The following is a 16,186-nucleotide window of genomic DNA, read 5'->3' on the forward strand; positions in this document are numbered from 1 at the left end:
CAAAGTAACAAAGCCTACCATCAGTAACGCACTACGCCGCCAGGGACTCAAATCCTGCAGTGCAAGACGTGTCCCCCTGCTTAAGCCAGTACATGTCCAGGCCCGTCTGAAGTTTGCTAGAGTGCATTTGGATGATCCAGAAGAGGATTGGGAGAATGTCATATGGTCAGATGAAACCAAAATATAATTTTTTGGTAAAAACTCAACTCGTCGTGTTTGGAGGACAAAGAATGCTGAGTTGCATCCAAAGAACACCATACCTACTGTGAAGCATGGGGGTGGAAACATCATGCTTTGGGGCTGTTTTTCTGCAAAGGGACCAGGACGACTGATCCATGTAAAGGAAAGAATGAATGGGGCCATGTATCGTGAGATTTTGAGTGAAAACCTCCTTCCATCAGCAAGGGCATTGAAGATGAAACGTGGCTGGGTCTTTCAGCATGACAATGATCCCAAACACACCGCCCGGGCAACGAAGGAGTGGCTTCGTAAGAAGCATTTCAAGGTCCTGGAGTGGCCTAGCCAGTCTCCAGATCTCAACCCCATAGAAAATCTTTGGAGGGAGTTGAAAGTCCGTGTTGCCCAGCGACAGCCCCAAAACAGCACTGCTCTAGAGGAGATCTGCATGGAGGAATGGGCCAAAATACCAGCAACAGTGTGTGAAAACCTTGTGAAGACTTACAGAAAACGTTTGACCTGTGTCATTGCCAACAAAGGGTATATAACAAAGTATTGAGAAACTTTTGTTATTGACCAAATACTTATTTTCCACCATAATTTGCAAATAAATTCATAAAAAATCCTACAATGTGATTTTCTGGATTTTTTTTTCTAATTTTGTCTGTCATAGTTGACGTGTACCTATGATGAAAATTACAGGCCTCTCTCATCTTTTTAAGTGGGAGAACTTGCACAATTGGTGGCTGACTAAATACTTTTTTCCCCCACTGTAAGTCGCTCTGGATAAGAGCGTCTGCTAAATGACTAAAAAATTAAAATATAGGACAGACACCTTCTTTTGATAAAAAAGAAATTACTCCGTTTTTCAAAGTATGAATCTGTTATTCAATGTGTTTATACGGGCTAATAGCAGTAAGGCCAAATTATTATATATATATTTTTTTAATAAATTGGTTACCTAAAGGGGTCCTAAAATTAAAAATCAAATAGCTAAATGATCCTTGGTATGACCATCTTAAAACAATTCCATACGTTAGCTTAGTAGAACCCCCTCCTCTAGGATCATGCATGTTTGAATGGAACCGGCTACTGGTCTCTGATCCAATGTACCATGTCGTGCCGTTGGGCCTTTGAGCAAGGCACTTAACCCCCCCGCAATTGCTCTCCATCCAGGGGCGCTACACTGCTGCTGACCCTGTGCGTCTCAACGTGTGTGTGTGTGTGTGTGTGTGTGTGTGTGTGTGTGTGTGTGTATCTGGGGTTTTGGTTGTTGTTCTAACCAATGGACAATAAAGTTGTATTCTATTCTATTAAAGGGGTATTTTAGCCTAAATAAATTTTCACATGTATTTCTGGTCAATCCACCATGCAAACGGTCTAGAAATATCATCATTTATCATCGTCATAGGTATCGAAACACCCCGTCTGTCAAAAAGTCTCATAGACTTTTCACTTTCCACCCTGCTCGTCTAGGCCAGTGATTCCCAGAAAGCAGCATGACTTCACCTCTCGCGCTGTTCAACCGACAGTGGACGTGTAATTCAAATGATCTCTCCGTTAGTAAATCCATTAGCTGCTCCTCTCTGTCTGTCACTCGCTCCCTGCTCGCTCTGCATGCACTCTGCTAATAGTTGCTCTGGGTGTGTCTTGAGTATCCATAGCAATCTCGCCTTGTCTCTCAAGTCGTTCACAGCTTTGTGGAAGTTACCTGTGACGCTGATGTTTAGGCCGAGGTAGGTATAGTTTTTTAGTGTGCTCTAGGGCAACAGTGTTTAGATGGAATTTGTATTTGTGGTCCTGGCAACTGGACCTTTTTTGGAACACCGCTATTTTTGTTTTACTGGGATTTACTGTCAGGGCCCAGGTCTGACAGAATCTGTGCAGAAGATCTAGGTGCTGATGTAGGTCCTCCTTGGTTGGGGACAGAAGCACCAGATCATCAGCAAACAGTAGACATTTGACTTCAGATTCGAATAGGGTGAGGCCGGGTGCTGCAGACTGTTCTAGTGCCCTCGCCAATTCGTTTATATATATGTTGAAGACGGTGGGGCTTAAACTGCATCCCTGTCTCACCCCACGGCCCTGTGGAAAGAAATGTGTGTGTTTTTTGCCAATTTTAACCGCACACTTGTTGTTTGTGTACATGGATTTTATAATGTTGTATGTTTTTCCCCCAACCCCACTTTCCATCAATTTGTATAGCAGACCCTCATGCCAAATTGAGTCAAAAGCTTTTTTTGAATCAACAAAGCATGAGAAGACTTTGCCTTTGTTTTGTTTTGTTTGTTTGTGAATTAGGGTGTGCAGGGTGAATACGTGGTCTGTCGTACGGTAATTTGGTAAAAAGCCAATTTGACATTTGCTCAGTACATTGTTTTCACTGAGGAAATGTACGATTCTGCTGTTAATGATAATGCAGAGGATTTTCCCAAGGTTGCTGTTGACGCATATCCCACGGTAGTTATTGGGGTCAAATTTGTCTCCACTTTTGTGGATTGGGGTGATAAGTCTCTCTCTCTCTCTTTCTCTCTCCACAGCATCCTCAAGTCTATGGAGTTTGGCCCAGCTGACACCTCAGTGCAGGTACAGGGAAAACACCTCCTATACTTCTGCATAGCGACAGACAGACAGACTTCTGCAAATACTGCTGATGTGTATTACTGTTCTCCTTTATCTCACCACCCCCTCTCTCTGTCTCTCTCTCTCTCTGTATCTCTTTCTGTATATATCTCTATAACCTCCTCTCTCTCTCTCTCTCTCTCTCTCTCTCTCTCTCTCTCTGTCTCTCTCTCTCTCTCTGTCTCTCTCTCTCTCTCTGTCTCTCTTTCTGTCTCTCTCTATAACCTCTCTCTCTCTCTGTATCTCTTTCTATAACCTCCCCCTCTCTCTCTCTTTGTTTCTCTCTCGGTCTCTTTCTGTATCTCTCTCTATAACCTCCTCTCTCTCTCTCTCTCTCTCTCTCTCTCTCTCTCTCTCTCTCTCTCTCTCTCTCTCTCTCTCTCTCTCTCTCTCTCTCTCTGTATCTCTCTCTATAACCTCACCTCTTTCTCTCTCTTTCTGTTTCTGTATCTCTCTATAACCTCTCTCTCTCTCCCTCTCCCTCTCTCTCTCTCTCTCTGTATCTCTCTCTATAACCTCCCCCTCTCTCTCTCTTTGTTTCTCTCTCGGTCTCTTTCTGTATCTCTCTCTATAACCTCCCCTCTCTGTCTCTCTTTCTGTCTCTCTCTCTATAACCTCCCCCACTCTCTCTCTCTCTCTCTCTCCCTCTCTCTCTCTCTCTCTCTCTGTATCTCTCTATATAACCTCCCCCCTCTCTGTCTCTCTTTCTGTCTCTCTCTCTCTCTTTCTGTATCCCACCCCCCTCCTCTCTCAGGACATGTCTAAACCCCTGGAAGTGTTGTTGTTGGAGAAGAACCATAGTCTGCAGTCTGAGAGTTCCTTTCTGCGCATCGCCAACACAGAGCTGAGCGGTGAGTCAGTCTGCCCTGGGGGTTAGGGCCTGGGGGTTACAGCCTGGGACCTAAGGTGGTTACCAACACACACAGCATTGAGTCTAGACCAGTGCTAGACTTGGACTTAAATGAGTACCGGTGCTAATTTTGGATTCTTGTACTATTTGTATTAAGGTGCTGGAACTCTGCAATAATTTAAAACAAATATTCTATAAGAGGTGCCAGAACTCGAGCAATAGAAAATGTGAGGTGCCGGGACTCAGTTCCTTTGAGCTAGACCCAAGTCAAGCACTGGTCTAGAAGTACTCCAGAAAGTTCTGTACAGGCAACACAGAGAAATAGTCACGTAGTGAACATTTTAAAATTGCATTTTTACAGAGCAGTACTATGATATGGGGGGTTGCTAGGTTGCACTGGGGGGTGGGGATGTGTGAGTCTTTGATCTTTGACCTGGAGTTCGATTGGACTGGCTCGGGACAGGACCAGAATCAGGTGGGTAGTGGATGGAACCGGTTCTTGTCTAGAAGACTATTCTTTTAAGTGTCATTAAAACACTTAGCTAACACTCAAACTGACATTCTCTGAGACAATGATTTATTCTGTCTGAATGCTCTTAATATAGTATCACTAGAAAAACAACAGCAAGAAACCAACCCGTCATACGATGTGGATTGAATAAAGACTGGAGCTCATAAAATGTATACGTTTCATAGACATTCCCACGTGTTTCAGTGTGTGAGGGGGATGGAGTGAGTGACTGAAAATTAGGGTTCAGTGCCTCTCCCTCAGCACTAGCTGTGTTTCAAATGTCATCGGTGTTATCTGAAGGCCTGGGACCCCCCCCCCCCCCCAAAAAAAAAAAAATTTCATTAAAAAAAATAAACTATACACTGGATTATCAAGTATTAAGGGTTACAACTGCCCAACCAATGGTTTGGTCATGGTTTTTTTATTGAAATATTTGCTCCTCTATTCAGATTAGGTCCATATTTTTGCTGCTTCAAGTGTCAGGGTTAAATATACTGGAGGGTTCATATTAAAATGTGTGCGGTGGGTATGATTATTCCATGTTCAGGGTTGACAGAATTCAGGTAGAGGGGATGTTCACTGATGATCTTTTCATGTTAAAGTTAGCTGCACAACATCTTGCATACCAGAGATTAGAAAACATCAACTTTTGTGATAATTGGAGGTTCCTGTACAATCTACCTGGCAACATGCTCAGTTTATAATGAGAGGTTCCTGTACAATCTACCTGGCAACATGCTCCGTTTTAGGAAGCCAGAGTGCTTGACTGTCAACAGTGCTGTGCAGTCTCTACATTTGGCATAACATTTTCTCCAAGTTATTGCATTCAATGACTTTGGCCATTTTTATCAAGACAGTTTTTTTTTTGGGACACAAGCAATTTTTCTTCAGTATCTCGAAAGATAAAAATGTCTAATGCCGTAACTGGAATGGAATGACTAAGTAACCCAGAAAGACTGCAACATCAAATGTGTTAATAACATGACAACATCAACGTGTTAATTACATGACTTTTTTCTGGAGCTAAAGACTGAACCAAGGATTCATAAAAAGGCAATCTAGTTCCTCCTGACAATGGGCCATCACAACCAGATCCTTCACCCTTACAGACAACCAATCAAAGTACTCTATACTGCCATTAGGCCCAATCAGATCCACTGTTCTACTGTAGCGGTGCAGCCACTCCAACAATGGGCCCTGAACATAGTGAACACAAGTAACCTAGTGAAGAGAGACAGTGGGAGGCCTGACTGGACCCCTCCCTGCCTGCCAGACTCAGGCCTGCTGACTGGACCCCTCCCTGCCTGCCAGACTCAGGCAAGCTGACTGGACCCCTCACTGCCTGCCAGACTCAGGCCTGCTGACTGGACCCCTCCCTGCCTGCCAGACTCAGGCCTGATGACTGGACCCCCTCCCTGCCTGCCAGACTCAGGCCTGCTGACTGGACCCCTCCCTGCCTGCCAGACTCAGGCCTGCTGACTGGACCCCCTCCCTGCCTGCCAGACTCAGGCCTGCTGACTGGACCCCTCCCTGCCTGCCAGACTCAGGCCTGCTGACTGGACCCCTCCCTGCCTGCCAGACTCAGGCAAGCTGACTGGACCCCTCCCTGCCTGCCAGACTCAGGCAAGCTGACTGGACCCCTCCCTCCCTGCCTGCCAGACTCAGGCAAGGTGACTGGACCCCTCCCTCCCTGCCTGCCAGACTCAGGCAAGCTGACTGGTCCCCTCCCTCCCTGCCTGCCAGACTCAGGCAAGCTGACTGGTCCCCTCCCTCCCTGCCTGCCAGACTCAGGCAAGCTGACTGGACCCTCCCTGCCTGCCTGACTCAGACTGGGCAGCAACCATTTTGTCTGGTTTAAGTGCTTCCTTTTTTTTATTCCAAGCTGTCGCTTACAAGAAAGGTACAAATCACAAATGCTTGGGCATCTTGTCTGGGGGGTTTATCAAAAAACAGAGAAAGAAAATCGATTTATATAAAATAAAACTTTTTACCTTAAAAATAAACAACTTTTTTTTTTTTTTTTTTACCCCTTTTTTGTTGACTCCCCCATAATGCATTGTGTTTGACCTTTCTTGTAGGGTCAGCCGGGCGGAAAGGGAAAGAGGCATCCATGGAGGAGACCACCACACCCAGTACCCCCTCCCTGCCTCCTCCTCTTCTCCCCCCCTCCCCCCAGCTCCTCCTGCCCCGAACCCCCACTGACCCTCCTAAAACCTCCACCACCAACGGGACACACCCCTTCACCCCCACGGGTATCGGCCAGGACTTCTACAGCCCCCCCTTCCCTCTGGTGGGGGGAAAGATGTCCCTCAACTCCCTCCTGCAGCGCCAGCTCATGCAGACGTTCTACTCAAAAGCCCTGCAGGAGTCCACTCAGGGAGCAGCTCTACTGTTCGCCCCTGTCCACTACACCCCTACCTCCACCCCTGGCTCTGGCTCTAGCCCTGTCCCCCTCTCAGCCAGCCCCCTGCCCCCCCAGCAGTCTCCTGCAGGCCCAGAAGTGAACGGTAGTGGCAGTGCCCCGTCCCCCTCTCCCAGCCAGTCTGAGGGGACTGGGGGCATTGTGTCTGACAGGGAGGACATGGACACCTCAGAGATCGCCCGGCAGATCAAGGAGCAGCTGATTAAACACAACATTGGCCAGCGGGTGTTTGGCCACTATGTACTGGGCCTGTCCCAGGGCTCGGTCAGTGAGATCCTGGCTCGGCCCAAACCCTGGAGCAAGCTGACCATCCGGGGGAAAGAGCCCTTCCACAAAATGAGGCAGTTCCTGTCTGACGAGCAGAACATCCTGGCACTACGCAGCATCCAGGGACGTCAGAGAGGTGAGAGGTCTGCCTGTCTGTCTGTCTGTCTGCCTGTCTGTCTGCCTGTCTGTCTGTCTGTGTATCTGTGCATGTTCACAAACTTTTCCATCTATTAGTTGTGTTACGTCAGTGAGGGTCTGTTGCTTTAGTCATCCAGAAAGGCCTCCAAGCCTCCCTTAACCATCCATGATCAATACTGAAACCTTTCACGCATCAATAGTATATACTGAGAGGAGGGAAGGGTCACATGGTTTACCACGGTCACATTCGATTGGTTTACCACGGTCACATTCGATTGATTGGCCATGCCTGCTTTTCTTTCCGCGTCCGAGCATTTTATTTCTGCTCTGTGTGTTTCAGGGAGTGGACAGACAGATCTGGCTTTAACTGACTTCACCATTTGTTTAAGCTGTCAGTCCTAGGTTGAATGTCCTTGTTGACTCTGAGACCTAGCCACTTGTCCTATGTTCACCCTGTCGTACAGTTCAGTAGCTGTGTGTTGTCATTTTGTGGAACATGTTTTATTGACACACAACAGAGAAATGAAATACAGGTGCACATCAAAGCAGAAAGTTGGCGTGAAGTTGGAGCAACATGTGTTGTTGTTTTGACAGAGAGCCCAGGCCAGCCCCTTAGCCACGCATTACAGGATTCACCGAAGCAGAGAGCCAGCTCTGACCAAGCCTCGCGGACAGGTCTGTCCCTACACACACACACACACACACACTTCTGTTTCTGTCCTTGTGGCGTGGTGTGGGTGGAGTGGAGTGTTGGATAGAGTGTGCCTGTGTTGTGCATGTAACTGTCATACTCCTAACCTCGCTTCCCCCTCCCTCTCCACACTCATACTGACTCATACTGGCTCATACTGGCTCATACTGGCTCATACTGACTCATACTGACTCATACTAGCTCATACTGACTCATACTGGCTCATTCTGACTCATACTGGCTCATACTGGCTCATACTGGCTCACACTAGCTCATACTGGCTCATACTGACTCATACTGGCTCATACTGACTCATACTAGCTCATACTGGCTCATATCATACTGACTCATACTGGCCTGGCAATGTAAAAGCAGAGTAGTGTGTGAGGCGTTAAAGGATGTAGGAACAGAAGGATACACACTCCCAATACTGTTCCACAGTGTGTATAATTGTCTCAATACTGTTCCACAGTGTGTATAATTGTCTCAATACTGTTCCACAGTGTGTATAATTGAGAGTTTATGAGCAGACAGTAGGTTTCAGTGGGGAGTGCTGCTAACTAGTGAACACAATGTGTCTGTTTAGGATTGCCCGTCCTAGTTTGACATGAACAAAAACTATAAAAACAGCATCTCAATGACACAGGAAAGTATGTCAGTTACTCTCACGGCCTGACCTTCACTTTCCTTTTGTATTTTAGCCATGGTGGGTTGAGCATGGCCTTTGGCACGAATTAACCCCAAAATAGTTTCATTATTTCCAGATCAACCCACTGTTCCGGTTGACACTTGTATCCCAGTTACCCCTCTCTTTGTTGCCCCGTAGCCAGCAGGCCTAAGCACCGGGGGGTGGGGGTGGGGGGGGGGGGGGGGGGGGGCAGCTGTAGGGGGGGGGGCAGCTGTAGGGTGACCCCTATCCGTCTGCCTGCCTCTTGTCAGTCACAGTGCTGATTGAAGCCTCTGTTGTGTACCGACTACCTACTGTAACTACTGTACTCACTAACTACTCTACCTACTGTACTCACTACCTACTGTAACTACTGTACTCACTACCTACTGTACCTATTAACTACTGTACCTATTAACTACTGTACCTATTAACTACTGTACCTATTAACTACTGTAACTACTGTACCTATTAACTACTGTACCTATTAACTACTGTAACTACTGTACCTATTAACTACTGTACCTATTAACTACTGTACCTACTGTACCTATTAACTACTGTACCTATTAACTACTGTAACTGCTATAACTACTGTACCTATTAACTACTGTACCTATTAACTACTGTAACTACTGTACCTATTAACTACTGTACCTATTAACTACTGTAACTACTGTACCTACTGTACCTATTAACTACTGTAACTACTGTACCTATTAACTACTGTACCTATTAACTACTGTACCTATTAACTACTGTACCTACTGTACCTATTAACTACTGTACCTATTAACTACTGTACCTATTAACTAATGTAACTGCTGTACCTATTAACTACTGTAACTACTGTAACTACTGTACCTATTAACTACTGTAACTACTGTACCTATTAACTACTGTACCTACTGTACCTATTAACTACTGTACCTATTAACTACTGTACCTATTAACTACTGTAACTACTGTACCTATTAACTACTGTACCTATTAACTACTGTAACTACTGTACCTATTAACTACTGTAACTACTGTACCTATTAACTACTGTACCTATTATCTACTGTACCTACTGTACCTATTAACTACTGTACATATTAACTACTGTACCTACTGTACCTATTAACTACTGTACCTATTAACTACTGTAACTACTGTACCTATTAACTACTGTAACTACTGTACCTATTAACTACTGTACCTATTAACTACTGTACCTACTGTACCTATTAACTACTGTACCTATTAACTACTGTAACTGCTGTACCTATTAACTACTGTAACTACTGTAACTACTGTACCTATTAACTACTGTAACTACTGTACCTATTAACTACTGTACCTACTGTACCTATTAACTACTGTACCTATTAACTACTGTAACTACTGTACCTATTAACTACTGTACCTATTAACTACTGTAACTACTGTACCTATTAACTACTGTAACTACTGTACCTATTAACTACTGTACCTATTAACTACTGTAACTACTGTACCTATTAACTACTGTAACTACTGTACCTATTAACTACTGTACCTATTATCTACTGTACCTACTGTACCTATTAACTACTGTACCTATTAACTACTGTACCTATTGTACCTATTAACTACTGTACCTATTAACTACTGTAACTACTGTACCTATTAACTACTGTACCTACTGTACCTATTAACTACTGTACCTATTAACTACTGTAACTGCTGTACCTATTAACTACTGTAACTACTGTAACTACTGTACCTATTAACTACTGTAACTACTGTACCTATTAACTACTGTAACTACTGTACCTATTAACTACTGTACCTATTAACTACTGTACCTACTGTACCTATTAACTACTGTACCTATTAACTACTGTAACTACTGTACCTATTAACTACTGTAACTACTGTACCTATTAACTACTGTACCTATTATCTACTGTACCTACTGTACCTATTAACTACTGTACATATTAACTACTGTACCTACTGTACCTATTAACTACTGTACCTATTAACTACTGTAACTACTGTACCTACTGTACCTATTAACTACTGTAACTACTGTACCTATTAACTACTGAACCTATTAACTACTGTACATACTGTACCTATTAACTACTGTACCTATTAACTACTGTAACTGCTGTACCTATTAACTACTGTAACTACTGTAACTACTGTACCTATTAACTACTGTAACTACTGTACCTATTAACTACTGTACCTACTGTACCTATTAACTACTGTACCTATTAACTACTGTAACTGCTGTACCTATTAACTACTGTACCTACTGTACCTATTAACTACTGTAACTACTGTACCTATTAACTCTATTAACTACTGTAACTGCTGTAACTACTGTACCTATTAACTACTGTACCTATTAACTACTGTAACTACTGTACCTATTAACTACTGTACCTATTAACTACTGTACCTATTAACTACTGTACCTACTGTACCTATTAACTACTGTACCTATTAACTACTGTAACTACTGTACCTATTAACTCTATTAACTACTGTAACTGCTGTAACTACTGTACCTATTAACTGTACCTATTAACTACTGTACCTATTAACTACTGTACCTATTAACTCTAACTACTGTACCTATTAACTACTGTACCTATTAACTACTGTAACTACTGTACCTATTAACTACTGTACCTATTAACTACTGTACCTATTAACTACTGTAACTACTGTACCTATTAACTACTGTACCTATTAACTACTGTACCTATTAACTACTGTACCTATTAACTACTGTACCTACTGTACCTATTAACTACTGTACCTATTAACTACTGTACCTATTAACTCTAACTACTGTAACTATTAACTACTGTACCTATTAACTGCTGTAACTACTGTACCTATTAACTACTGTACCTATTAACTCTATTAACTACTGTACCTATTAACTACTGTACCTATTAACTACTGTAACTACTGTACCTATTAACTACTGTACCTATTAACTACTGTACCTATTAACTACTGTAACTACTGTACCTATTAACTACTGTACCTATTAACTACTGTACCTATTAACTACTGTACCTATTAACTACTGTACCTACTGTACCTATTAACTACTGTACCTATTAACTCTATTAACTACTGTAACTATTAACTACTGTACCTATTAACTACTGTAACTACTGTACCTATTAACTACTGTAACTACTGTACCTATTAACTACTGTACCTACTGTACCTATTAACTACTGTACCTATTAACTACTGTACCTATTAACTACTGTAACTACTGTACCTATTAACTACTGTACCTACTGTACCTATTAACTACTGTACCTATTAACTACTGTAACTACTGTACCTATTAACTACTGTAACTACTGTACCTATTAACTACTGTACCTATTAACTACTGTAACTACTGTACCTATTAACTACTGTACCTATTAACTACTGTAACTGCTATAACTACTGTACCTATTAACTACTGTACCTACTGTACCTATTAACTACTGTACCTATTAACTACTGTAACTGCTGTAACTACTGTACCTATTAACTACTGTAACTGCTGTACCTACTGTACCTATTAACTACTGTACCTATTAACTACTGTACCTATTAACTACTGTAACTACTGTACCTATTAACTACTGTACCTATTAACTACTGTACGTATTAACTACTGTACCTACTGTACCTATTAACTACTGTACCTATTAACTACTGTACCTATTAACTCTATTAACTACTGTAACTATTAACTACTGTAACTATTAACTACTGTAACTACTGTACCTATTAACTACTGTAACTACTGTACCTATTAACTACTGTACCTACTGTACCTATTAACTACTGTACCTACTGTACCTATTAACTACTGTAACTACTGTACCTATTAACTACTGTACCTACTGTACCTATTAACTACTGTACCTATTAACTACTGTAACTACTGTACCTATTAACTACTGTACCTATTAACTACTGTAACTACTGTACCTATTAACTACTGTACCTATTAACTACTGTAACTGCTGTAACTACTGTACCTATTAACTACTGTACCTACTGTACCTATTAACTACTGTACCTATTAACTACTGTAACTGCTGTAACTACTGTACCTATTAACTACTGTAACTGCTGTATCTACTGTACCTATTAACTACTGTACCTATTAACTACTGTACCTATTAACTACTGTAACTACTGTACCTATTAACTACTGTACCTATTAACTACTGTACGTATTAACTACTGTACCTATTAACTACTGTAACTACTGTAACTACTGTACCTATTAACTACTGTACCTATTAACTACTGTAACTACTGTACCTATTAACTACTGTACCTATTAACTACTGTAACTACTGTACCTATTAACTACTGTACCTATTAACTACTGTACCTATTAACTACTGTAACTACTGTACCTATTAACTACTGTACCTATTAACTACTGTACCTACTGTACCTATTAACTACTGTAACTGCTGTACCTACTGTACCTATTAACTACTGTACCTATTAACTACTGTACCTATTAACTCTATTAACTACTGTACCTATTAACCACTGTACCTATTAACTACTGTACCTATTAACTCTATTAACTACTGTACCTATTAACTACTGTCTGACTGCAGTGTCTTTGTAGATCAACTATAATACTGCATCTTTGGAAACAGTACCTGTTTGAAGTTACCTTTCACTTGGTGGTATGTCTAACCTCCCTCCCTCTCTCCCCCTGTCCAGGTAACATCACCACACGTATCCGTACTCCAGAGTGTGGTTCAGACGACGCCATCAAGTCTATCCTGGAGCAGGCCAAGAGAGAGCTGCATGTGCAGAAATCTAGTGAGTGTCCACTCCTCTCTGCACTCTGGTGGAATAGGATGACAGTTGTTCCCGCTCTGGTGGAATAGGATGACAGTTGACCCCCGCTCTGGTGGAATAGGATGACAGTTGTCCCCGCTCTGGTGAAATAGGATGACAGTTGTCCCCGCTCTGGTGGAATAGGATGACAGTTGTCCCCTCTGGTGGAATAGGATGACAGTTGTCCCCTCTGGTGGAATAGGATGACAGTTGTCCCCACTCTGGTGGAATAGGATGACAGTTGTCCCCATTCTGGTGGAATAGGATGACAGTTGTCCCCACTCTGGTGGAATAGGATGACAGTTGTCCCCATTCTGGTGGAATAGGATGACAGTTGTCCCCACTCTGGTGGAATAGGATGACAGTTGTCCCCACTCTGGTGGAATAGGATGACAGTTGTCCCCTCTGGTGGAATAGGATGACAGTTGTCCCCACTCTGGTGAAATAGGATGACAGTTGTCCCCACTCTGGTGGAATAGGATGACAGTTGTCCCCTCTGGTGGAATAGGATGACAGTTGTCCCCACTCTGGTGGAATAGGATGACAGTTGTCCCCACTCTGGTGGAATAGGATGACAGTAGATGATCCAGTGTATATACAGTGCATTTGGAAAGTATTCAGACCCCTTCCCCTTTTCCACATTTTGTTTACGTTACAGCCTTATTCTAAAATTGATTAAATCATTTTTTCCCCTCAATCAAGGTGTCTGAATACTTTTCGAATGCACTGTATATAGTGGTGTATCTTATTCAAAGACATGACTGAATGGTCTAAGAAGGTAGTATCCTCAACTTACTCAGAATTGGCTGTTAGCATTGTGTGTGTGTGTGTGTGTGTGTGTGTGTGTGTGTGTGTGAGATATTCATTTCTCCTTTCTCCCTCCAGCAGACTTCTCCCATGGTCCTTCTCCTGGTGGGGGGCTGAGAGGAGGAGGAGGAGGAGGCGGTGGTTCAGACGAGGCCATCCGCTCCATCCTAGAACAAGCTCGAAGAGAGATGGAGGCCCAACAGGCTGCTGTGGAACCCATCCTCAAAGCCTCCTCCTCTTCCTCCTCCTCCTCCTCTCACTCCCAGAGGGACTTCCTGGTCTCCCATCTGGCTGCCTACACCCCTCTGGCTCTCTCCCTGAAGAAACCCCCCACCGCCCTCTTAGTCTCCCCCTACTCGCCATCTACGGTCCTGGACTTCAGCTCCGGTGTGAAGAGGGAGGACAGGGGAGTGTCGGTGCCAGACGGGGTGCCCAGGCTGAGTCTGAGCTCCGAGGGGTCTGCCCGGGCTGGAGGGGGACACTGGAGGGAGCAGTGGTGGAGCAACATGAACCCAGACCCCCGCAGAGTTACACCCACACCGGGGGGAGAGGAGAACCACACCCAGGAGGACTCTAAAGAGGTGAGTACCACAGTCAGAATAAACACACAAACCCTGGGTGAGACCACTGTGACTCACTACTGAAGAGGAGGGGGGGGGTTCTGGAATGTCTGTCCACATTTATCACAGCCATCCAGACTCCCATTCTGTCTGTTAGTGTCTCACAGACAACATTTAAATCAACCCAGCTCTCAAGTAATCACTCAGCTTTGATCTCAATACAATTCATAATATGTGTAACCTAGTTAATGTGTGTGCTTATGTCTCCGTATCTGTTTAGCCATTCCATAACGTGTACGAGTGACTGACTTTCTTTTTTTTGTGTGTGTGTGTGTTTTAGGCACTGGCTCTGTCCCTGGGAAGCATTTGTGATGGCCTGGGGTCTCGGCATAAACCCTGGAGCAAGATGCAGCTGTGGCTGAACGGTGACCTGGGCCAGAACACACACATCAAGCCTGCTCACAACCAAGGTAATGCACTGTGTGTGTGTGTATTGACAAACAACTGACTGACGTATGGCTGACGATCATCTCTCAATCAGGCCCCACCCCAACTTACAGTCAGCTGCTGAGCTGTAAATGAACACAATGACGCTGCTGCCTCATATGCAGCTCCACACACAGCCCTGGGTGAGAGCACTGCTATGGAGAGAGATACCTGCCAAAAGGTTGAACGTACGTATTGTTAGGATCATAAGAAAAGCCATGCGTGAAACGTAAACGTCAAATTAGATCTGTAAACTTAAAAACCCTATGTTACGACTACGAATGAACATTCACACGTTCAATTCATACTTTACGTCTCCCTTTACTCGGTTGCAGATCTTTTTTTTTATACGTACAAACTTTTGACAGGAATGGGGCATCTGCAAAGGACACGAACCGAACGTAGCTAGCCGAAGTTAGCTAGTCAATCAAGCAACTCTAGCCCAGACGTTAGAGTTGCTTTGCAGCCTCCGGTTTCATTTCCCAAAATAAAAGTCTAGAGCTTGTTTTAGAACTGCATTCGTTAAGGACGTTATTTATACCAGCAGATGGCGTAGTATAGGTTTGGGCCTTCAGCTAATGACTTGTGTGAGACACAGAAGAGACACAGAAGAGCCTTGTCTAGAATCACCGCCTGAGCTGCAACATAGAAAGTAAATATGATTTAGAATGATGAGTTGCGCGCATCATGCACGCTCTGCACTTTATTTGGCTAGTAGGCAAATGGGCCTTTGTTAGGGTATAATGACTAGGGCTGCATGCCGTCAGAAGGGCCTCTTCTGAGGCTGATGGGGTGCTTTTCCGAAGGCGCGTGGTGCTGTGGTGCTGCACGGAGATCACAAGCTCTTCTTCAACTGGGCAGCAGTGTCGCGATGGAGGGAACAGCCTATACGGACACTACCTAAGACCACTGCAACAGAGTTATTGTAAAGTGTGGGAATAAGCTTATGCCAGACTTAAGTCTACGTTTAACCATTTCCTTGTTATTTTCAAAGTCCATATATTCATAACCCGATTCATATAAATCATGTGAAATTATTTTTTATTAATATTAACCCCTCCTACAGAATATGCTTTGGCAAGATTTTGAGTGATGAAATAAATATAAAAATATTCTATAAAA

At 43.4% G+C, this 16,186-nt stretch overlaps 1 protein-coding gene across 1 annotated transcript in view; it reads left to right on the forward strand.

Annotated features, from left to right (window-relative positions):
- LOC311102173 (homeobox protein cut-like 1) overlaps nt 1–16,186 on the forward strand; it is a gene marked incomplete at its 3' end in the record, with an annotated part of 130,686 nt that overhangs the window by 90,004 nt on the left and 24,496 nt on the right. Inside the window, exons 13-19 of the mRNA XM_084143421.1 lie at nt 2,718–2,763; nt 3,554–3,650; nt 6,239–6,985; nt 7,582–7,662; nt 13,092–13,193; nt 14,097–14,599; nt 14,919–15,048. Of these exons, the coding sequence (XP_083999547.1) occupies nt 2,718–2,763; nt 3,554–3,650; nt 6,239–6,985; nt 7,582–7,662; nt 13,092–13,193; nt 14,097–14,599; nt 14,919–15,048 (1,706 nt within the window). The remainder of the gene's footprint in view (nt 1–2,717; nt 2,764–3,553; nt 3,651–6,238; nt 6,986–7,581; nt 7,663–13,091; nt 13,194–14,096; nt 14,600–14,918; nt 15,049–16,186) is intronic.

The sequence above is a fragment of the Coregonus lavaretus genome, assembly GCF_964263955.1.
Source record: "Coregonus lavaretus genome assembly, chromosome: 26".
NCBI lineage: Eukaryota > Metazoa > Chordata > Actinopteri > Salmoniformes > Salmonidae > Coregonus > Coregonus lavaretus.